At 36.1% G+C, this 22,515-nt stretch overlaps 5 protein-coding genes across 11 annotated transcripts in view; 4 read left to right on the top strand and 1 right to left on the bottom strand.

Moving 5' to 3' along the window:
* The first annotated feature begins 1,109 nt into the window (after positions 1-1,109).
* LOC100184786 (1,4-alpha-glucan-branching enzyme) lies at positions 1,110-4,133 on the top strand. The gene has a single exon (XM_002131523.4). It carries the CDS (start codon positions 1,188-1,190, stop codon positions 3,264-3,266), a length of 2,079 nt encoding a protein of 692 aa, XP_002131559.1. The 5' UTR covers positions 1,110-1,187; the 3' UTR covers positions 3,267-4,133.
* LOC100182415 (cardiolipin synthase (CMP-forming)) lies at positions 3,366-7,614 on the top strand. The gene is made up of 5 exons (XM_002131516.5): positions 3,366-4,531; positions 5,298-5,435; positions 5,790-5,919; positions 6,240-6,394; positions 6,801-7,614. The coding sequence occupies exons 1-5, from the start codon at positions 4,196-4,198 to the stop codon at positions 6,978-6,980; spliced, it is 939 nt and encodes a 312-aa protein (XP_002131552.1). The 5' UTR covers positions 3,366-4,195; the 3' UTR covers positions 6,981-7,614.
* A 123-nt stretch (positions 7,615-7,737) lies between these two features.
* Positions 7,738-14,934, bottom strand: LOC104266184 (solute carrier family 13 member 5-like). 2 transcript variants are annotated; one of them, XM_018814088.2, is made up of 13 exons: positions 14,768-14,934; positions 13,856-14,121; positions 13,357-13,495; positions 12,989-13,096; positions 12,444-12,506; positions 12,037-12,188; positions 11,512-11,634; positions 11,211-11,315; positions 10,530-10,774; positions 9,960-10,099; positions 9,188-9,349; positions 8,726-8,863; positions 7,738-8,196 (listed from the first exon to the last, which is right to left on the bottom strand). In XM_018814088.2, the coding sequence occupies exons 1-13, from the start codon at positions 14,873-14,875 to the stop codon at positions 8,026-8,028; spliced, it is 1,920 nt and encodes a 639-aa protein (XP_018669633.1). In that variant the 5' UTR covers positions 14,876-14,934; the 3' UTR covers positions 7,738-8,025. The 2 variants fall into 2 exon arrangements, with proteins under 2 accessions (XP_018669633.1, XP_009860115.1); XM_009861813.3 differs by having other exon boundaries at positions 10,551-10,774.
* Positions 14,935-17,413: 2,479 nt separating this feature from the next.
* LOC100187179 (aspartate--tRNA ligase, mitochondrial) lies at positions 17,414-19,533 on the top strand. Its single transcript, XM_026836622.1, has one exon. It carries the CDS (start codon positions 17,446-17,448, stop codon positions 19,360-19,362), a length of 1,917 nt encoding a protein of 638 aa, XP_026692423.1. The 5' UTR covers positions 17,414-17,445; the 3' UTR covers positions 19,363-19,533.
* The window catches only part of LOC101243469 (uncharacterized protein DDB_G0290685-like), a 5,032-nt gene continuing 2,047 nt past the window's right edge, over positions 19,531-22,515 (top strand). The window contains exons 1-11 of one of the 6 annotated variants that reach the window (XM_026836618.1): positions 19,531-19,693; positions 19,837-19,895; positions 20,247-20,317; positions 20,580-20,726; positions 20,788-20,835; positions 21,041-21,154; positions 21,213-21,279; positions 21,532-21,585; positions 21,646-21,724; positions 21,788-21,918; positions 21,976-22,502. In XM_026836618.1, the coding sequence (XP_026692419.1) occupies positions 21,583-21,585; positions 21,646-21,724; positions 21,788-21,918; positions 21,976-22,502 (740 nt within the window). In that variant the 5' untranslated portion in view covers positions 19,531-19,693; positions 19,837-19,895; positions 20,247-20,317; ... (3 more) ...; positions 21,213-21,279; positions 21,532-21,582. Of the gene's footprint in view, positions 19,694-19,836; positions 19,896-20,246; positions 20,318-20,579; positions 20,727-20,787; positions 20,836-21,040; positions 21,155-21,212; positions 21,280-21,531; positions 21,586-21,642; positions 21,725-21,787; positions 21,919-21,975; positions 22,514-22,515 lie in introns of all 6 variants that reach the window. The other 5 variants (XM_026836620.1, XM_026836619.1, XM_004226584.4 and 2 more) reach the window with 5 other exon arrangements.

The following is a 22,515-nucleotide window of genomic DNA, read 5'->3' as shown; positions in this document are numbered from 1 at the left end:
AAAAGCGTAAACTATACCATTGGTTTGGAAAAAAATATAAGAGCATATAGTTTTGCTTGTATATTAGAAAAAATTCTGTGCTATAACAGCACCGAAAATCAGACGACGGAAGGGGTAAACCCTCCAAAATTCGCCCTTCGTTCTTGCAAACTTTAGAAATGGTTTATTGTATATTTAACCGCAGAAGCGCAGTCCATAAATTGATATAGATGATAGATCTGTTAGATAGAGTTAATAGTCCTAGCTCAAATTACAACTTGCTCAGAGACGCAGTAGTAAATCCTACAATTCACAGCTGGATTAACCTCGAAGATTATTTTTCCCGGTCTAGTTGTTCACCCGGTCAGTCAGCAATAACTTTGCAGCCGGAAGGATAAAACGGGATTCCAAAAGTTCTGTTGTCAACAAGCTTATAAATAAGACAGTTGATTAACTCATTTCATTTAAAGTTTAGCATAGCTCTTAGGAAGATGACAAAAAGATCTACGTTCGGTTTCACGGTTACTTGTGGTTATAGAGACACAGCATAATATACCCACGTTGAATATGCCCAGTGTTACTTATAAGGTTAAAATGTGGTAATACACAATTGAGTGGTATATTCGTGGTTTACCGAAGCCCGAATAAGCTTCGATCTCACGGCAGCACTGCGCGCATGTCTGCCGGCGATGATTGAAATGAACTTTTAATATTTGTATTACATAAGTTTGAAGGTGAATACGGAGGCTCCTTGGTCGAGGTCGCTGCAAAAAAATAAAGTGTTTTCACAGAATAGCAAGAACTTTATTCAATTTATGTCGTTATGTCATTTTTAGAATCAACGAAGAAGCGCAAAATGATAACAAGGGAAAATGGTTTAAGCGCGTATATAGAGGTATTTCACGTTCGTTAAAGCGTGGACGGTGATGGACGGTAGTTTAGGCAGACAGTTTATTTGTAATCGCGTATCAAAAATTGAAACATTCGCGGGATTTGTAATGTAAGTGTTTCAATAATTCTAATGATTCGTGAATATTGCTTGTATGATCTTTGTACATTTAATGCAACGTTTTTTATCAATAATAAAGTTACAACAGTCTATTGTTGGTAAATAAATATACCTTTTATTCTTTCTATTTTTCTTACCTGTTCAGATAGAATTCAGAACATCTTTTTGTTTAAAATACCTGGGTTTTGTAATTTAAGCAATGGATTCTGGAGATGGTTTAAAATCAAGTTCGAATATGGTGGTCCCTGATCTTCAAACTTTCTTGGAGATTGATCCCTATATTGAAAACTTCACTGGAGACATTAAACGGAGGTATGAGATGTTTTCGAAGACCAAGGCCAGGATTGAAGCTGCAGAAACAATGGAAAAATTTTCACAATCTTATAAAAATTTTGGTGTGAAAGGAAAACCTGATGGGTCAGTGCATTGTAAGGAATGGGTACCTGGGGCAAAGGCAGTTTATCTGCGTGGAGCTTTTAATAATTGGGAGCGATGGGGGTACAGTTACGAGAAAAAAGAGTTTGGTAAATGGGAATTAGTGTTACCACCAAAAGATGATGGGAGTTCTATGATTGAACATCTTAGTGAACTCATGCTTATTATACAAACGCATGATGATCAATATCTTGAAAGAATTTCCCCTTGGGCTACTTATGTCAAGCAGTTTGACAACCATGGGACATATAAGTGGATATTTTGGAATCCCCCTCAAAGCGAATTGTATCACTTTAAAAACCAACGCCCCAAAAAACCAAAGAGTTTAAGAATTTATGAAGCTCATGTTGGAATTGCTTCCAGTGAACCCAAAGTTGCTTCCTACAAAAACTTTACAGATACAGTTTTACCAAGAATCAAAAAACTTGGCTATAACTGTGTCCAACTAATGGCTATAATGGAGCACGCTTATTATGCGAGCTTTGGGTACCAGGTTACCAATTTCTTCGCTGCATCAAGTCGCTATGGTACACCTACAGAACTGCAAGAGCTGATCGATACAGCTCATGGCATGGGCCTCTATGTATTGTTGGATGTTGTACATAGCCATGCCTGCAAGAATGTTCTGGATGGACTGAATATGTTTAATGGAACGGACTCGTGTTTTTTCCATTCTGGTTCCAGGGGAGTCCACAGTCAGTGGGACAGCCGGCTCTTCAACTACTCAGAGTGGGAAGTGCTGAGGTTTCTCATTTCCAACCTTCGGTGGTATATGGAGGAATATAAGTTTGATGGTTTCCGGTTTGACGGAGTTACTTCTATGATCTACCATGACCATGCAATCTCAAGGGGGTTTTCAGGAGATTACCATGAGTATTTTGGCCTTCAGATGGACATGGAGTCATTGGTGTACCTGATTCTTGCCAATGATATGATAAAGACCTTCCTTCCCGATGCAATCACAATTGCAGAAGATGTTTCTGGGATGCCAGGAATGTGTAGGCCTGTCAGTGAAGGAGGGATTGGGTTCGATTACCGACTTGCGATGGCAATCCCAGACCAGTGGATTAAGATCCTTAAAGAGGCGCGGGATGAGGATTGGGACATGGATCATATCTTCCATACACTCACTAACCGAAGGCATGGGGAACTTTGCATTGCATACGCTGAGAGTCATGACCAAGCGCTTGTTGGAGATAAAAGCCTTGCTTTCTGGTTGATGGATAAAGAGATGTACACGCACATGTCAGAGTGCACCCACCTTACTCCTATCATTGATCGTGGCATCTCACTTCATAAGATGATCCGTCTCATTACACATGGTCTTGGAGGAGAGGGATATCTCAATTTCATCGGGAATGAGTTTGGTCATCCAGAGTGGCTGGACTTCCCAAGAGCCGGAAACAGTTCAAGTTACCATTATGCTCGCCGTCAGTTTCACCTTGTGGATGATAACCTGTTGAGGTATAAGTTCCTTTACAAGTTTGACTCTGCCATGCAGAATACAGAGGAAACATATGGTTGGTTAGCAGCAAAACAAGCCTATGTTAGTAGAAAGCACAACGGTGACAAGGTTTTCGTATTCGAGCGAGCCGGGGTCTTGTTTCTATTCAACTTCCATCATTCACAAAGTTTCACTGGTTATAGGGTTGGAGTCCAAAACCCAGGAAAATACAAGATTGTTTTAGATTCTGATGACTCAGAGTATGGGGGACACAATAGAAATGATAAGTCTGTGAGGTTCTTCACGGAAGAGATGGCTTTTGATGGTAGAGAGCATTCTATGCTCGTATATCTGCCTTGTAGATCTGCTATGATAATGGCAAAGGATGACACTGACTAAGCACTCTGCAACTCACACATGTGCTTATTAGTTAAATTTCGATTAACTGTTAGTACTTTTTACTACTGTTGTTTTGTGGTACATTTACATTTTGTCAGTGTTGGTTTCCTTAATCATAACCAAAGACTTAAGAGTTCATTTTCATCATTCATGCTAAAGAGTTTATAAAACATCATTTCTGTTTAATGTATATACTATATATCTATGTTTATGGAAAAATACCGTACTGTATTTATAGCATTATGCTCTAAAAGAATATTTGTTTAGTTTAAAGTGGATGGTATTGCCTAATTTGAACTATAAAATTTAGTTTCATTGTCAACATTTCATTGCTATAATGTTGCATGTCAGTTTATATATTATATAGAGTCGTAGCAGCAAACATATTGCGCTGTACATGGCTTGCCAAATACTTCGGTAGCCTATATTAGGGTGTTACAAAACTAGGAAAATTACAAGGTGCAAAAATATAGTTAAAGGACTATATATGAGTAACCCTTATTGTTTTGGCCATAAAACCATTTCACTACATCTACTTAGTGAGTTTGTGTAAAGTTTGAAATGCCATGTTTGTTATTAGTTTAGAATTAAGATTTTTATTATATTTTAATGTCGCAAAATGAACTTTATACTTAATTTAATTTATATACCGTTTGTGGTCTGTGTTTCTTGGCTGTTTGTTGTACAAAATTATTAACAAAAGTAAACAATGCCATTTAAACAATTATTGCCTAAAAGTTTAACTCTTAAAGGTGCAATTTTTGTTTTTTAAGTTTAAAATAATATTAATTAACAGCTTCAAACGTTGCATGTAATTTATTTATTCACAGCGTGTTCAATAAATGCAGTTTTCGCTTATCATATGCAGACTCTCAAAAAAAGCTAGAAAATTTTAGATGTGAATTCTGAAATCATTAATTTCCAATGTTATGATCAAATGCAGTTTGTCCATTCCAAGATTCCTGCAATCTAAAACTTTGAACTCAATCAAGACATTGGAACGATGCCAACATGTAAAAAGTAATTGGGTGAAACACAGTGTTGGATGGTGCAACAATGGACATATTAACATAAAAACCTACAACACACTGGGACTTGGTCATCCTACTCTAAACAAGTTTCATCGTTGCCATTTAAGTTGTATATCATCTCAGCAATGCAGATCATTCTCACTTAGTTGTAAGCTTCTATCTTCAAATGAAGAATGGGAAAACCTGTTGGAAAATAAAAGCAAAAAGGAAAAAATTGAAAGTATTCCAGTGAAGGTAAGCTGTGTTTCATAAATAAAATATTATTTGTTTTAATTTGTTTCCATGTTTACCCATGCCAAAACAATTTTTATAAAAAACATAAACAGCCCTGGAGGCTCACGTGGGCAATTGCCGACGCATTTGGACAAATCGTTGGCAGTATATTGCCGACGATGTAGAAAAAAAACGCAAAAAAAAATTGTTTTAAACAAATTATTTTCATATTGCAGACGCGCAATTGCAAAAATTACCGGCGTTTAAAGCTAAAAGTGAGGTAATATAATACATAAAGTAGTCGTATATAGCAAATGAAGTCAGGCGCACCGATTTGCTAACGCACCTGCGCGTTGACTATGACGTCATTAACGTCCTTGTATAGGTGCGGCGCATACGTTTTTTCCGCGGGAATTGGTAACACGACCTTTCTCACAGCTGTATGTAAGATAAATGTAATTTGCGGTAATAAATAGCCTTATATGTTCCAGAAGTAGCACTGCTGTATATTTAGGATGTTTTCCTCTGCCAAGCGGCATGTTTATTACGAAATAGTAAGGATTTACATGTGGATTCATTGCATCATAATAGCGATTGTTTGACCTGGCAATTGATTACGACATAATAGCAATTCACACGCTGATTATTTGCGTCATAATAACGATTGTCTCCTTGATTATTTAGCCAGCTTTTTACGTATGCGATCAAGAAAAGGATTGATACGCTTGCAATAAATACTTCGACCTGGGCTTGATTTAAAAATAATAAAATATATCTTTTCGTGCAGAAAGAAAACATCTACACTGTCCCAAACCTACTTTCATTTTGTAGAATCGTGGTTTCCCCTTATCTCAGTTACCTTGTGCTTACTGGTCAATCCCAAACAGCTTTAGTGTTGTGTGTGATTGCTGCCGTAACTGACATGGTATGTGCACACCTATTAAATTGAAAATCTTTGATTTTTTTCTAATATTGAAAAATGGTCACAGCCGGAAAAATAAAAAAAAAGTTAAGAGGTTTAAGCATTTTTTTTAATAATAAAAAAAGCATTTCTATATAAATGCCACTCCCACTCTCATGCACCTAAGTTGATGTACAGTAATTTGATAAAGGGAAAAGGCCATCTTATTCTGTTAAAAGGAATGGGCGATTCTTCGGCACGCTTTGCTCTATGACTTTACCATAAAAAATAAAACTGTTAATATAAAATACTTTGAATTGAATACTTATATATGCTCTATAAACACAACAACTCTTTTTAAATATTTGTTTCTTACAGATTGATGGACAAATAGCTCGTACTTGGCCGTCACAACAAACAGCATTGGGTTCGGCACTTGATCCACTTGCTGATAAAGTTCTGGTTGCTTTTCTTTCCCTTTCTCTCACATATGTCAACATTATACCATGTATGTATGCTTGTTTATATTAGACTTTGTGTATCTTTGTGTAAGAAGTAATATTTTAATACATTAACTATGTTACCAGTTAGTTTCTAAAAGTTGACTAATTTTAAACCTAAACAGCTTCTGCTACCAGGCATCTGGTAAATAACCTTTTTTGGTATCAAAACATAGTTTTTAGCCTATTTATACCAGATAAGCTGCTAAAAGGTTATTTGGTGTAAAATTGTTTTACCTTAATGGGGTATCCAAGTAAACCAATGTCTTTCAACTCTGCCAAGTATGCTCTCTAACGAATCTAACCCATATTTTTTCCCCACCACCAGGGGCACTTACTGGTTTGTTCATTGGTCGTGACGTCATCCTTATTCTCGCTGTGTTTTATCTACGTTACAAGACATGCCCACCCCCTGTAACTTGGGAAAGATATTTTGATCCAAGTTTAGTTAATGTTAAACTCTCCCCAACCAACCTTAGCAAGGTAAAGTGAAGTTTGTTTGTTTGTTGGAAAGCAAAGTGAAATTAAAAATTGTCAATTTAAGTAATTTTTTTGCTAATTAACGAAAAAAGATATATATATATATTATATATATATATTTATATATGTTTTTAGTTTAAAATAGAGGTATTATTGTAACTTTTATCTTTTTTTTATGACTTATGTTACGTAAGTTCAAGCAAATTTGATTTTTTTTAGTTATAGTAGATTAGTAGGGTATAGGTAGTTGGGAACAGTTTTAATAACCTCCCTCTCTTTATGTTTGAATACTTATGTAAAAAATATTGCCCCAAAGTATATACACATTTCGTGGAGTTTAATGAGTTAAAAATATTTTGCGGTGTAACCGAAATAGATGATTTTAAAACCCAATATTTATAACAAACAGGCAAACACTGCGGCACAGTTGATTCTGTTATGGTGCTCTGTGGCTGCTCCTGTGTTTGGGTTTGTAGACCATGCTGCACTTCGTTGTTTGTGGGCGTTCACTGCTTTTACTACAGTAGCTTCTGGTGTCAGTTATATCTTACAAAAAGACACAATTCGAATCATGAAAGAAAGCCCATGATGTATGGATTGTATTGCTCTACATACTTGTTTGCAATGGGAACTGCCAAGAGTTTCTAACCTAGTTGACTGGAATAAGCAAATGGATGAACTATTCTGTGCTCTACATCGGCAAATGGTTTAACCTTTTAGAAAGCGCTTCTAAATATCTATGTTACTTTTTGATGTTCGGAATCTTAGGTTCTCACATCGTGAGGCTTAAGTGTTGCGCAGATTCCAGTCTAGTTTGTAAAGTTAGACAGCTATGCACTTTAACATAGGTCAGGTAGACTATGTCTCCTAATAGTAAGAGCTGGCAGTTTTGCAAAACAAGAGTGAAACACTGCAAATTATAAAGCAAAATTATGTGAACTTGACATAAGAATCTATTGTCTTACATTGCATCTGTGCTTCCAATATGCCGTTAGATTCTGTAGTTGATTCAATCATAATTTCAAAAGCATCATGCATCAGGATATCCTGGTTTACTTTTTATTTTGTGTCATTATTTCTACCATTTATTGTGTATAATTTTGCTTTTATACAGAAAAATAATTCACTACATAATTTTTCATGAATATTTTGTTCGGCTTACCTGTCCTTAATAAACAGGCAGAAAATGAATCCGCTCAATACACCAGTTTGTCCATAATGAATTATCGATTTATATAAATAGGCTTCGCGGACCATAATTTATCAGCCCATGACGCTAACGTTATAAATATAGACGGAAACGCGTGTAGTCTTTGATATTTGTTAGTTCCCGCAGCAGTCCTTACGAATGACCTATATTTAATAGAATGTAGGCATATTTGGTTGAAGAGAATATATTGTAGGGTAGCGGAAGATTAGACATCTTTCTATTTTCTCGTTCCATTTGGTAGTAAACAAAGAACATTGAAAAAACTATAAAACCACATCATTACGACCCCCATAGACGGTTGTTAATTGTTTAAAACATAATCAGGATATTTGGACATTATGTGCTAAAGATGTTCCATCCTTCTAAAACAGCTAAACAGGAGAAGATATGAAATGCAAAGTAATTACGTTAAAGTTTAACAGTGTTAGACGGTGCTTGTCATATTGAAAGTTGGAGCTGCAGTTGTTCCTGATGTTTTAGGCAGTGCTGCCCATGCTGGGAACTCATTTAATCCGAAGTATGAGACACCGTATGTGTTGATAAACACTGAGATCACTAAAACTCCAAGAACGTTCAGCATCCAACCAGCTTTAATCTGAAATAATTAACTTAAATTATCTATCGAGTGTGGTTGACCTACATTGGGTTGTCCTATAAGCATTGTCGTTACTGGAGTATTTAGTACTGTGGGGTAAGATGGGAAACCTTTAGTACATAATATCTAAATATCATAATTTAAACAATAAACAACGGTCTTTGGGAGTTGTGAAGATAAGGTGTCTCATCTTCCCCACCCTACTATAACTACTTGTGGGTTTGCTGTGGGTAGATTTATAAATAACAGTTTGGCTTTAAAATAAGTTATTTAATAATAGCAAGGACATTAGTTGGTAAGATATTCCTAAAATCGTATATAGACAGGTTTTATATCGAAGATACGCTTTAATAACGCTTTAATGGCTTCTGTGAGATTACAAAAGACTTTTCCAGGAAAGCTCTTTTAAATTTATAATGTAGGTAGGCCCTAAATTAATTTGCCAAAATATCCTTTTAGAACTTACAATGTGCCTGGCAGCAACATGTATTAAGCTTAGTCAGCTATCTATGTAAGTTTATTGTTTTACCAAGTCCATGACTTTAAGGTGACCATATGAAAACGCCAGTGCGTTTGGTGGAGTTGCAACTGGTAGCATGAAAGCTAGGGAGGCGGCCAATACTGGAGGCAACATGAGATACAAGGGATGAACTTCAAGTGATTGAGCCTGAAGGATAAATTGCGGAGTATGAGCATGGTATAGTTAGCATATGAGAATAGTATAGGGCTATCTATAGGCTATAACGTCTGCAATGTATATAGTACTGTGGGGTAAGATGGGATACCTTTATCACCTGGATCCTATATTTCCTGTTTACGCTGTAACCGCAACGTTGCAAAATATCCTATAAGGCAGATTAGATACAAACATGGGGCGAATATTCTGAAAGTGAGATCAAACCACAATTGAATAACTGCCGAATATTTTTTCGAGTGGCGGGTAATCTTATAACAGTATAAGTTCTGACACTTAGTGGGTATATGAACTTGCCAATTGTGCCAGTATTGGTACGAATATTGAAGCGGTCGCCACATTGCTTGAGCATTCGGTGAACAAGCATACGACAATTGTAACAATGAGACAGATCGCCCAAGTTTCGATTCCACCAAGAAATATCAGTTGATCTCCCAGCCATTCGGAGAAACCAGATTCCTGTATTTAATAAATTACTGTAAATATTTAATGGTTGTATCTTTATATAGTACTGTGAGGTAAGACGGATACCGTTAGGACATAATATCCTTTATTCCTTAACAATGCATCTTTAGAGGGTTTTAGAAGAATTTGGGTATAGGCTATAATTAGGTAAATATTTTGTTTACTACCAAACGAAATAGTAAAAGAGAATAAAGCTATGTACCATCTTACCCCGACCCGTTATAATTTCTTATATATTCGCGCGTGGCGGGACAACTTAGGTTACAGATTTATACCCTGTGCATTTTAAGCATTTCTTCTAAAAAAAACAGAATAAATATTTGTCTCTCCTCTTCATTGATTTCTACACGACTTATTTGACACCGCATTTGCAAAAAGACGTTACGATGTGTGCGTGTGTATATTGGGCGTGGATGCCATAGACATATTCTGAACAATACTTGTCGAACAAACATTATGCCACATATAGTTGCTTTCAATATTTGCGTTCAAGAGACAATATTTGGTCATCGCCTGTCATTTAATCTTCAATGCCACGCACTTAAGTTTAAAACTATACAGTTTACTTTAAACGTCAATATAAGTTAAGTAATCATGTTATCACCGTTGCCCCTTTCGCCATAGCAAAGCCTCCAGTTATAAGAAGCATTACTGCCCATGGAAACTTGTGGTGAACTGTCTTCCAATCCAGTATTGGGGCAACTGGTCGAAGGAGTTCGTCTGATTCCATCGTGGATACTGAGTCTACAAAGGTTTATATAGGTTAAAGAGAAGAAAGCATATATAGGGGTACATAAAGCTTACATAAATAAAAATGTAAAACCTGGCCATTATTATAACATGGACATAATTTTATATTGGCATGTAGTGTTTATACGGATTTAAACTAGTAATTCCAATTTTTCCAAATGAAGTTTTAACCGAAATCATTTTTACATTGATTTTTACTTCTATGCACACTTCTCCTGTGTTTGTAGCCTGATTGCTTGCTGTTAGTGAACGAATTAGTGCCAGAGATTAAATCACTTTTAAAACGAAAAGAATGGATGTTGCGAGAAAGCGACAATCGTTAAAACACGCTTAACATGAAAACAAATTTACATTTAGTTTAAAGATAGAAGCGTAGCTGGTACACCTATAGTCCTATACCAAACCTAATTAAACTTAACGTTACCTATGTCTTCCACCGTCTTACCCTCTGACTTGTCGTCTTCGTCTAAACCGCTCGATTTACGTAAAAACGAAGGTCTCTCGGAGGGAAGAACAAACAAAAGAAAGGCCATCGTCATGGCAACAGTGCCGTCATCAACATAATCCTCCTCAAACAGAATTGACCAACCTGGCATGAAACCAGGATCACGGAAGAACCATAAGAGGGCGGTAGTGGTGAAGAGAGATAATACAGTCACTTCTTTCCACCTGATTTAGTGCAATTAGTTGGTCGCTTATATAGGTTGTATAAATTTTCAGTTATATCCACTAATAAATAAACATTCACAAGAAATCGCACTAATTACTCACAAAGTAACATATTTGGTAACTCATTAGCGGGCGCGAAGTGTTTGAGGAATCTGTGTTATATAACGACCAAGTCACCCGGCCAAGCGAGGATAAATAAAAATCATCCATTCATTTCGTGATTTATTTTTTTCACCATAATAAACATGCGTAGAGGTGTAATAACCGGCGTCTTAAAAGCCAAAGGCAGCCAATGAATAGAAATTGTGTGGATATAGTCTGTGTGTGTGAATGGCCAATAAAGGGGATGTCGTTTTTACGTGCATATATACAAAAGAACCGGTTTTATTATCAATTAACTGCGCATAAAACATTACTGCTGGATAATCGTACTTACGTTATATCTCCAAGTTTCTTGTATTCCGTAACAATCACGTTTCTTGCGTTTCGTTCGCCCTCTGTGACGTCAGAACCTCGAAAACAACCGACAATTTCGCGAAGGCTGAAAATGTATTTATTTTACGTTTTTTATTTTAAAGCGTTTGATTGTGTGTTTAAGCAATTAACAACGGTTTATAGGAGTCGTGAGGATATGGTTTAATAATTCTTTGAATGATCTTCAATTAGTGCTAAATGGGACGAAGAAATTAAGCGAAAAGGTGTCCCATCTTCCCCTACCCTACTATATGATTACTTACTTGAATCCGAGAAAATACAGACTGAGCCAAATGTACGCAAGTATCAACATACATACAGAGCCTGGCAGTGCGTATGCGATCCAACTTCCAAACGACAACTTCATCGTTGCGTCAGGAAACAACCTGAAACAACTTACTTTGTATTTTTGTATTTAAGTGCTTTCAACGCATGTACGTGTTGGAAGCGTAGGAAAATTAGGTCGCATAAAAATTGTGTAGGATAGTTTTGTGTAAAAAAATGTTTGTTTTTTTTCATGTTGCACTATGGGGTAAGATGGAACACCTCTAGCACATAATTCCCAAATACTTTGATCGTGTTCTTAACAAGAAAAAAGAATGAAAAGATGTCCCATCCTACCCCACCCCAGTATAGTTTGTGTGTTCGTTCAATCATTTTGTCTGTAGAACTTAAACGGTTGTAGTTGGAACAAATGTTTTGAAGATTACACGTAAAACAATATTTAAAAAGCTTATCGGCAGAGGATGTATTCTTCATCACGTTAACAGTAAATTTCGTTAACTTACGTGGCAAACTGTCCGGACAATACAAGGTTTGGGCCTGTCCCTGTTACAGTAGCTGTTCCACCAATGCTAGCAGCATATGGCACGCAAAGTGTGATCCCCTTTATAAGATTGTCCATTCGTTTGTTTCTTTGTTCTTCCGTCTCAATATCATCCTGGAGGTCAAATACACACGAACACTAAACATTAGTATTTATGTTTTGACAGGTATAACTCAGGAAGACATCTTCTAGCAATTTTCCATTTGTCTTATTAAAAAAAGCCAGAATGTCTCTTTCACACTACTAGGCGTTAACATTGCATTTTTATATATTCCAACACGTATAGCAAAGTTCATATTAATGTGAAAGCACCAAAAATGTACATGTTAATGCGCCTTTATGTTAACAAAGCAGGCATACACGACTTACCGGTATAAATATTACGTCATTAAAGTCGGCGATTTGACTTTCTTTTTCATTTTTATTCTCATTCTGCAATATCAGGTACATCGAAACATTAGTATCGTAAAATGTAAGACAAGCCAAAAAAGGTATACAGATCAACAGGCGACGTATATAGACTATAGTGTATAATATATAGGCTACATTGTAGTGTTTTGGTTTAATGCTAACGCCATCAAGTGATTGTAAATTGTTGTGTGCAACACTGATTGCCTCGTGTTTGAAATTATGACAATAGATTATGATTCTAAAAATACGGTAACCGAATAAGTGTGTTAGTTCATAATAAATCATTTGAATTTGTATTCATCGGCTGTGATCGATACTAAGCGTATTCGAATACTACATACATTTCTTTTCTTTCTGTTTTATCCACAAGCGTGTTTTAACAACTGTTGTTTTACCGTTATACCCGTCTTTTCGCTCCTGTAAACTTTCCCGTTCTTCGCTATTATGACCGAACAGCGGACAAAATTAATATCATTCAAAATTGCATTCGTTTATATGCCAACCTGATCGTTGTCTTCGAAACTTCTGTTACAAAATGACGTCGATGCTTTGCCACTATCAACCTCAGCGTTGGTGTCGTGACTCCTTTGTGTTTTCAACTTATCCAAGATCTATTTTATGAAGCGAACATAAGAATGAAGACAATGTCGTTTGGATTTAGTTTGATTTATATAACTATTATAACATCACTTTTTCCATCGCATATATGTTTTGTTATAAGATTTTACCTCAAAGACCAATTAAAAGCAAAAAAATGTCGTTCTGAAACGCATTTTATCATTAACAACTTCAACCGCCGAGCTTTGAACCTAAACCTCCCGCTCTCGGCCCACAAACGCCCAACCACCAGACTAGACCAAATATATGTCACCTCATTTGCTCTCTTTTCCTCACCCGCCTTCAGTTCACGGAACACAGCTTCAACAATGGGAAGCATCATAGCTGTTGTGGCTGTGTTGCTTATCCACATCGACAAGAAGTATGTCGTCATCATAAACCCGAACATTAAACTGCAAAAGTAAAAAAAAACGTGAGTGACCAAACGATCGTTGCCATTTGCTCCATTGGCCATAATTTCAGAGTTGTAATGTTTGAACTACATTTTACGACGACAGTACAAGACGCACAAGTAGGGTTTTCAGTTGACAACTGCTGTGTTTTAGTCGTCAGAAAAGGCTCTAATTCGTCTGATGATTATAAGTTGAAACGTAAAATAACAGCACAGATCTACATAGCCAATTCAACAGGCGGATTACATGTGTCTTAAAAAATAAGCAAGCAATATTTTTTATCGATGTTAACAGTTAACAAGGTTAAACGTTAAACTTTAGGCGTCAATTTTATTTATTCAAGTTTGTTCATGATCTTACCATCTTGGTTTTGCTCCCACAAACAGCAGAACCCTGAGAGCAATTCGTTTATGCAAGCCAGTGACTTCCACAGACACAGCAATAATAAGCCCACCCACGAACAACCAAGCTGTATCAGTGAAATATGCAGCGCTTACTGCAGATGCTGTCATTACCCCACTCAATGGGAAAATAATTAACGGCAAGAAAGCCGTCGCAGCCAACGGTATAGCTTCAGTGATCCAATAAATTGCCATTAATAGAATTGCATATCCACATGACGCTTCCTAAAAGGTAATTTCTAAAAAATGGTTTTCAACTTATAGCAAACCCCGTTAGATTAACCTATATGGGAATTACTTTGGGAGAGGCCAAAAGTCTTTATAGTAGAGCTATATAATAGTAATTTAAATAAAACAAAAACGAAAAACCTATACAGGGTTACGCGGACATAAAGTGTATAATAGAACACCCATTTCAGAGCGACTTCGTATGTTTTCACTTATAACCACTGTCGTGTAGCTTATTTATCACGCGATCATAAAAAGTGACATACAACTCAATTAAAATAAAAAAAACAAAGATTTTTTTTATATATTGAACTGTGGGGTCTAGGCAAAATCTAGGCAAGTCTAACTACATATTTGTAGATGGGTAGCAGCGGTAAGTGCGTTAACCGCAGAGTAAGTTTGGGAAGCGTAAAGCTTTGTTTGTGGTGTATGCTTGTGCCGGTATGCGGTATATATAAAATAAAATGAAAGCTTGCTTTAAAGCTGTACGTTAAAGGTTAAACCTTGAGTCCGTTACCATTAAATGACACTGCTATTAATAAAGCAATATGTTTACAAGGGAATGAGTTTAACGGTTAAACTTTTAGAGGAAACTGATGTTTGAGAAACAATATTAGCTTAATGCCGCAAAACATTCACTTACGGTGCTGTTGATGATGATAGGGATTGGCAACAACAATATTGGTGGTATAATAATATAGAGGGTGTTCCGAAATGCCCATATCTGCCGCAAAACCATCGGCACGGCCATTACAGTGGAATATTTCGATTAACGTAAATCTTCCTATAGCTTTAAAGAGATGTAAAGTAGTATTTCTGAAAAGCAAAACATTGAAGTATTACCTATAAATCTGCGTTGAATGGTTTCATATTTTTCTGAATCTCCTATAAACACAAATGCTATCCTCGAAAATATCGCCGCAAAATGCAACATTTCAATGCCTGACACTTAGCCACTGTGATCTGTTATCAACGCCCGTCTATACTGAAAGACTTGTAAACGCCGTTTAATTTGATCTCGTTTGACTGATTATTCTGTACCATGTTGTTGTTTTTGGGTGTGTTTGAATTCAATCTTGTCTCTATAGGTTTCCCAACCTAAAGGCGATGCTAACAAGCAGTTTATAACTAAATGGCGGATAGAACTAACATAAATATTGCTGACAAAGTGTTCATTATATATATATATATATATATATATATATATATAAGGTTGCATTAACATATAGTAGGGTGTGGGAAAGATGGAACACCTTTGTTTATTCTATCTTCCTCTTCCATTTAGTTTAGTAAAAAATATTCACAGAGTTATAAAACCTCATCCTGGCGACTCCCATTGACCGCTGTTAATTGTTTAAAACACGATCAGAATATTTGAATATGAAGTGCTGAAGGTGTCCCATCTTACCACACCCTATTTCTAAAAATAAGCAAATAGTTTTCGTTGCATTTATATCCTTAACTAGAGTCTTTTTTTAGCAACTATACTTAACACAACTCGACTTTACACAGCGCCCTGCTATAAGCCAACTTTATATATATATATATATATACGACCACGTGAGTATTGCCCCAACTGCGACTACCACATCATTATTTACTGTGGATTGGTATTTAACAAGTGTTTGTGACTGCTAGCACGCTCATAGTATGCGCTATAACTGCTGGTTAATATAAGGTCAATATTTGTTGAACCGTTGCATACGAACTGCTTTGTTCTGCTTGTGGACACATTGTGTTATATTATGTATCACGAGAAGATGGGCAATTATATTGCCGCACGGAGTTTGCTGAATTGGATTTTCAATTACAAAGAAAGTACAAAGTCACATTTGCACCTACACACAGCACGTCGGTGTATATTCTATTAAACAAACGGTAGTCTACTGCGATTAAACCCAAATAGGATAACTCCTTGAAATGTTAGCCGCAAGCACCCCAGTTTTAGCAACATACATCAGACCAGATAAAATTGTGACAAAACTTCGACTTGCGTTTTCTTAAAAGTTCTTCGATTATGAGCTTTTAAATTTAGTGGTGTTAACATCTAGCTTCTCAATATATCTAATGAACACAGTTTTTACATGTATAGCGCTACTATATACCTATTCTGCAACTCTATTTATAGGGCATATTTACTGCACTCTATGTGTGCTTATGTAAATTTGTTAGCTTAATTGACTTACGTTGGTTTATTCGCGTATGCAAACCCGTGTCCAATTCCGCATGTGGCAGCGAAATCCGGACAAAACATACAAAACGGACGAATTCCGGATACTGTGTACAGCCACCTATAGTCGTTGAGGGGCGATTAGTTTGTCCGGTGCCGTGCGTCATAGCGGTTAGAGCGTTTTCTCCAAACTGACGATACTGGAATCTGTGCTAGATCCTGCTAGCATTAGGAGCGTGTTTGCAGCTGAACTAACGAATTGTGAGCATGTGTGTCTTTTGACCAGCAGACATCTAAAGGCCAATCCAATGGTTCCTAATGGGTATATCATTGATCCAAATTTACAGTCATACAGAAAGAAACAATCACCCACAAAGTCACATAAATGGTAGCTCGTAAGCTGGCACGAATGTATGAATCAGAACATCCATGTTAGAATGACTGTCGTTTTCCCGTGCACGCGGGGATAAAAAAAGTTACATTCAGCTATGCTAAAAATGGTACATCTATAAAAACGCAAACGCGCGAATCGTGGGTATTCCCCTTTTTGCAATAAATGTTTTCAAAATGATATTTCAGATTTAGTTGTGAAAATCTTCTGAGTAAGGTGTCAGCAGTTACGATTCCTTACGAATGATTGATATTGTGTAAACGATGATGCGCATAAGAATTCAGCGCAGGTGATTTTGTTTGCTTTATTAAATTACAGTTACTTTAGCTGTAGCAGTTGTGTTACTTTGTCATTAAGTTAGATTTTCGGTGGTAGTGAAGAATCTCCCCCCACCTTATTTGCTAACCACCAACCCCTATAACCACTAACTACTAACCCATATAATCACTAACTACTAACCCCTTAACCATCAACACCTAACACCCTAACCTAGGGGTTAGGTGTTAGTGGTTAGAAAATAAGGTTGGGGGGGGGGAGATTCTTCAGATTTTCATGGCTTGCGATAAACACAAGCAATCACTTCTTGTTCAACATAAAACTGCCATAATATGACTTTATTTTTGGAATAAAAATAAAGAATATTTAACAGTGGTTGGTATTATGCAAAATAGTAGTTTATGTTTCAACAAGTTTTACCTTGGTAACTTTATTACACATCATAAGTTTTTTTAGAGGATTAGGCTGTATATAGTAAACTGAAATGTTAAAGTTGTTTAGGGTTGTACGACCTATATTATTTAAATTCCGACCCAAATTTAATCCTGTAACAATATGCATTGTTACAAAACAATTTACTTCAAATTCAGCCATCCCACAAGTTGTACAAAGTATAAAAAATGAAAAGTTACCCAACAGCAAGTTTTCCTACCGGTCCCACACTTGTGGGGAACTTAGGATTAAAAATGCTGGAGAAGCAGTTTCATTATGTGGTTGGTTGGAATATAAAAGAAAAGACTTCCTTGTGTTAAGAGACTCTTTTGGCTCAGTCCAGATTTTAATAACTGGATACGAAGATAAAAATCAAACATTTCAAAATGTTAAACCAGAATCTGTGGTGAAAGTCACAGGAAAAGTTACAACTCGTCCAGAAGGCCAAGCCAACCCTAATATGATAACAGGAGAAATAGAAATAATACCCGATAACATAGAAATCCTTAATAAATGTAAATTTCTTCCCTTCAGAGTTCAAAAGTTCGCAGGTAAAGGAGAAAGGATACGTCAGAAATATCGATACCTTGATATTCGAGGCGACATTCTTCAACAAAATCTTCGACTCAGATCAAAAGTCCTTTCCAAGATGAGAAAAAGTCTGGAGGAAAATTGTTTTGTTGAAGTCGAAACTCCAACTCTCTTTCACCCAACACCAGGAGGGGCTAGAGAGTTCATAGTGCCATCGTCTTCGAACCCAGGAAAGTTTTACTCCCTCCCACAGAGCCCACAACAATTGAAACAACTACTGATGATAGGTGGAGTGGATAGATATTACCAGTTCGCTCGTTGTTACAGAGATGAACCTTTTAAGAGGGATCGACAAGTGGAGTTTACGCAACTTGACATAGAGATGTCATTTGTCGATGTTAATGATGTCATCAAGTTATCTGAAGAAGTGATAAAGTCAAGTTGGCCGCGTAAATTTTCAGATGAATCGTTTAAACTAATAACATATGATGATGCAATGTCAAAGTATGGGAGTGATAAACCTGATACAAGGTTTGGTATGTTGCTTCATGATATCACTACTTTTATTCCAGATACTTTGGTTGAACTATTTCAAGGTGATCACTCCGATCCAGTGAATATACAAGCTGTGGTTGTGGAGAATGCTCAGAAACATTTCTCTTCAAAGTTTCGAAGGTATATTGGGAGTAGAATGACATCTGCCATAGATGACCCTTCTCCATATGCGTTGCTTGGTCTTGTAAATGGTCAATGGAGTGGTTATCACAAGAACACAAATATTGGCTCAATGGTCACAAAACAACTGGTTGATCATCTGCAATTAGGGGGTAGTGACATTGTTGTTGTTTCATGGGGAGAAAAAAGGTCGGCACAAAAAACATTAGGCGCGTTAAGAAGAATTATTTCAAGAATATTTGATGAAATTTCAGTGAAACATCGAAATGTTGATTTAGATCAGTTTTTATGGGTGGTTGATTTCCCTTTGTTTGAAGCTGACCCATACACTGGAAGCTTATGCACTGTACATCATCCATTCACTTCCCCACATCCAGATGATGTACATTTACTTGAAGTTGACCCCTTAAAAGTACGAAGTCAAGCCTATGATCTTGTACTGAATGGAAATGAAGTAGGGGGAGGATCGATTCGCATCCACGACTCAAAACTTCAACGACAAATATTCACACTTCTCAACCTCGATTTTACCGAACTTTCGTATTTATTGGAAGCTCTTAACTCTGGTGCCCCACCGCATGGAGGAATTGCATTCGGTATCGACAGAATTATGTCTATTCTATGCGGGACAGAAACAATACGAGATGTGATAGCTTTCCCGAAAAATTCACGCGGTGAAGATCTGATGACAAATTCACCAATTTCAATCAATTCAAATATATTAAAAGAGTTTCATATTAAAACTAATGTTTCGGATAAATAAATTCAATTTATTTTAACGTAATTCGAAAGCAAAAAAAATGTGATAAAATCACTTTATTTATTGCAATCAATGTTTTATGCTGTACTGCTGAAGTAAATGTCTTGAAAATGAGGTCATGTTCCTTACTTTTGCAAAAAAATGGAGTTCCTAACTTATGATTACAATTTTAGACCTGTGTTAGGTTTTACAGTTTTTTTCAGATAGTTTATATGATGTTATAGAATATCTATGGATTTCCCATGCACACAACAGCTGGATTTAGACGAAACATTTGTTTCAAACCAAGGATGATGATGATTGTGGTGAAAGGAAACAAATTGGGAAACTTGTGGTAAGTCTTATGCTCCCTGTCAAGCTGTAAGTTAATATGGGTGCAAAGTGGATCAGACGCACAGTTTATTTATGCACCTCATGCTCACTGTAAATTACTTAATTTGCCCATGTAATGTTAAAGAACTTATCTTTCTTTATCAGATTAACAACCAGGGAAAAGTAGAAAGAATACCCGATATTAGAAGGAGAGAATATTATTGGTAAGCTTAGTACAAATATTTTGGACTTTTTGGGTGCAATAAGCCAATGTATTGTAAATATATATAATAGGGTGGGGGAAGATGGGACACCTTTAGCACACAGTTTTATAGTTCTTTGAATTTTTCTGGTTTACTACTACTAAATGGGACAAAAAATGGAATGAACAGGTGTCCCATCTTTCCCCACCCTACCATGTATGCAACTATGCACTAAGGTTTCTGTTTCAATTAGTATCAATTATCATTGATGTATATTAAATTTAGCGCTATTTTTCCAAGTCGTGTTTAAAACCTTTTTTATTAGAGAGAGCAGCATGATTGTTACATACAAAAATATTTATATTTCACTAGGTAGACATTCGGATTGTGGAGTTTGTATTGAAAATGGGATAGCATTGAGCAAGCAGCATGCTTGTATCGAGGTAAGGGAATATATTAACTAAATATATTTGATTTAGATAAAGGCAAAATATGGTGAAATGCTGGTTTGAAAATTAAATTGCCAAAGGAGTTGTATATTTTGCTACACTTATATTATGCCTGGTTTTATATTTCCATATTAATCGGTGTTTACCAAATGGGGTGATAAAACAGAATGAAAACATGGACCATCTTACGATTGTCACCCCAACCTACTATATATACACGTATCAAAACCAAACTAATAGGATTGTTCATACCCAGGTAGTTGACGACCAGGTATTTGTCTACGATTATGGAAGTCGTAACAAAACAAGACTCGGGAAAATGAAGTTGAAGCCACAAGTTCGATATTCAATAAAACATGGAGATAAAATAAAGTTTGCGAACATAGAATGCACATATAATCAGGTATTTTCATGTATAATACTTATTTGGATGCATTGAGTAAGTAATATTAAACATTAAACAGGTTCATGCTGCATTGGATTCCACATTTGATTCCTGCACAAATATTAAGGTTTGTTCAATGGTTTGTAACATATTTATTATCTGCTGTGTGGGAATATGGTATGTACTTGTTAATTCTAATGTAGAAAATTAAGAGTGCAGACCTGCATTATGTTTGTTTTTACCCTAATCAACTTCTGTATGGCAGACAGAACATTGGTACAAAATATAGCTTACAATTAAATTGTGTTTTGAACGAAATAATTCACTTTTAGTCAACTTGGATGAAATCAGCAATATCAACCCCAATTTCATCAACAACAACATTACTTGCTGCTGATACACCGGAAACATCTTTCAAGAAACCTCTTCAACAAGTTGATGATGATGTAAGTCGGTGTGGAAATATTTGGTTCTGACATCATAATGTTGTTTGTTTTGTCACAGTTTGTTCCAGATTCCCAACCAATCAATGAATCAATTCTAGAAAGCTCTGTTATTTCTGTGGGACAAGGTAAGATGTTAGTTATAAGATATCCTGGTGTATTGTTATTACTTTACCTTGGATGTTTTACCTGCCCGTTGTATCAAAGTTTACAGAAAGCTTTAAATGGACATAATTTAAATCAGTAATTGCAGCATCTGTTGATAATTTTATCCCCCACCAGTTACCATAAATATTAAGGTATAGTTCATACATAAGCTATCATGTACAGTCTTTGGGATGCTTGTGAACTTTAACTCTTAAGATATGTTTATTTTACAGAGTTTTGAGTGCAAGGAAAATTTATTACGAAATGAAAATTTGAATCCTAATATGGTAAGATAATATAGAGTAGAGTTGTATAAAAAGTTTGGGCTTAATCAACTTATTAAGCAGAATCAGTGTAAAGAGGCTATTACTGAATATGAGGTCAACAATAACAAACAATCACCAATCCATTGTGACATTCCATCAGGTAGTATGATGTCATAATCAAAATTAAGTAACTGAAATGTTTATCATAGAAATCTTATTACAGACCTTGATGATTCAGTTCTTCTCACTGTTGACTCGCCACAGACATCTTATAAAATGAACGAGAAATCTGAAAGGTCTGTTAATGACGACTCAGATGAAACAGATGTAGAGGAAGACATTTTGGTTGCCCAGGTATTTATAGTTCTTCTTATGATTTTCTTGTAAAATTTATGATGCACTGTTGTTTAGAATGTTGATGGAAACTCAAATCCGTACTTGGCTGAAACCCAGGTTGATACTAAAGAAAAAGAAACCCATATTACTAAGAATGAAGAGAGTGGTAAGGCAAGGAAAAGAGAGTCTGAAAACACTAAGGAAACAGAAGAAAACAATGAAGAATGTTGTCATGGGAACAGTGATGACATCATTAGTCCCAGCATAAACTGCAATAGTGAAAACAATGATGTTGTGGACAGTGGGGATGAATGCTCACTCCTGCCAAGTGTGGAACGCAACTCACAAGTTGTGGTTGGTCAAGTTGATGTGGATTTAAATAATGTTAAACATCTGGATCACGTTAGGAAAGATGTTGATGATGAGCATCAAGTTGTAGAAGATGTTGAAGATCTGGATCAAGTTGGGAAAGATGTTGAAGATCTGGATCAAGTTGGGAAAGATGTTGAAGATCAACATCAAGTTGGGGAAGATGTTGAAGATCTTGATCAAGTTGGGGAAGATGTTGAAGATCTTGATCAAGTTGGGGAAGATGTTGAAGATCTGTATCAAGTT

Source organism: Ciona intestinalis, chromosome 11, assembly GCF_000224145.3.
Source record: "Ciona intestinalis chromosome 11, KH, whole genome shotgun sequence".
Classification (NCBI taxonomy): domain Eukaryota; kingdom Metazoa; phylum Chordata; class Ascidiacea; order Phlebobranchia; family Cionidae; genus Ciona; species Ciona intestinalis.
This window is presented reverse-complemented; position numbering and strand designations above follow the sequence as displayed.

Coding starts and splice junctions, on each gene's coding strand:
- LOC100184786 (XM_002131523.4), top strand. CDS start 1,188: ATGGATTCTGGAGATGGTTTAAAATCAAGTTCGAATATGGTGGTCCCT.
- LOC100182415 (XM_002131516.5), top strand. CDS start 4,196: ATGATCAAATGCAGTTTGTCCATTCCAAGATTCCTGCAATCTAAAACT. Junction 5,436..5,789: donor TTGCTGCCGTAACTGACATG/GTATGTGCACAC, acceptor TGTTTCTTACAG/ATTGATGGACAAATAGCTCG. Junction 6,395..6,800: donor CCCCAACCAACCTTAGCAAG/GTAAAGTGAAGT, acceptor TATAACAAACAG/GCAAACACTGCGGCACAGTT.
- LOC104266184 (XM_018814088.2), bottom strand. CDS start 14,875: ATGGCCGTGCCGATGGTTTTGCGGCAGATATGGGCATTTCGGAACACC. Junction 14,122..14,767: donor CTATCATCATCAACAGCACC/GTAAGTGAATGT, acceptor ATTACCTTTTAG/GAAGCGTCATGTGGATATGC. Junction 11,635..12,036: donor TTGTCCGGACAGTTTGCCAC/GTAAGTTAACGA, acceptor AAGTTGTTTCAG/GTTGTTTCCTGACGCAACGA.
- LOC100187179 (XM_026836622.1), top strand. CDS start 17,446: ATGTTAAAGTTGTTTAGGGTTGTACGACCTATATTATTTAAATTCCGA.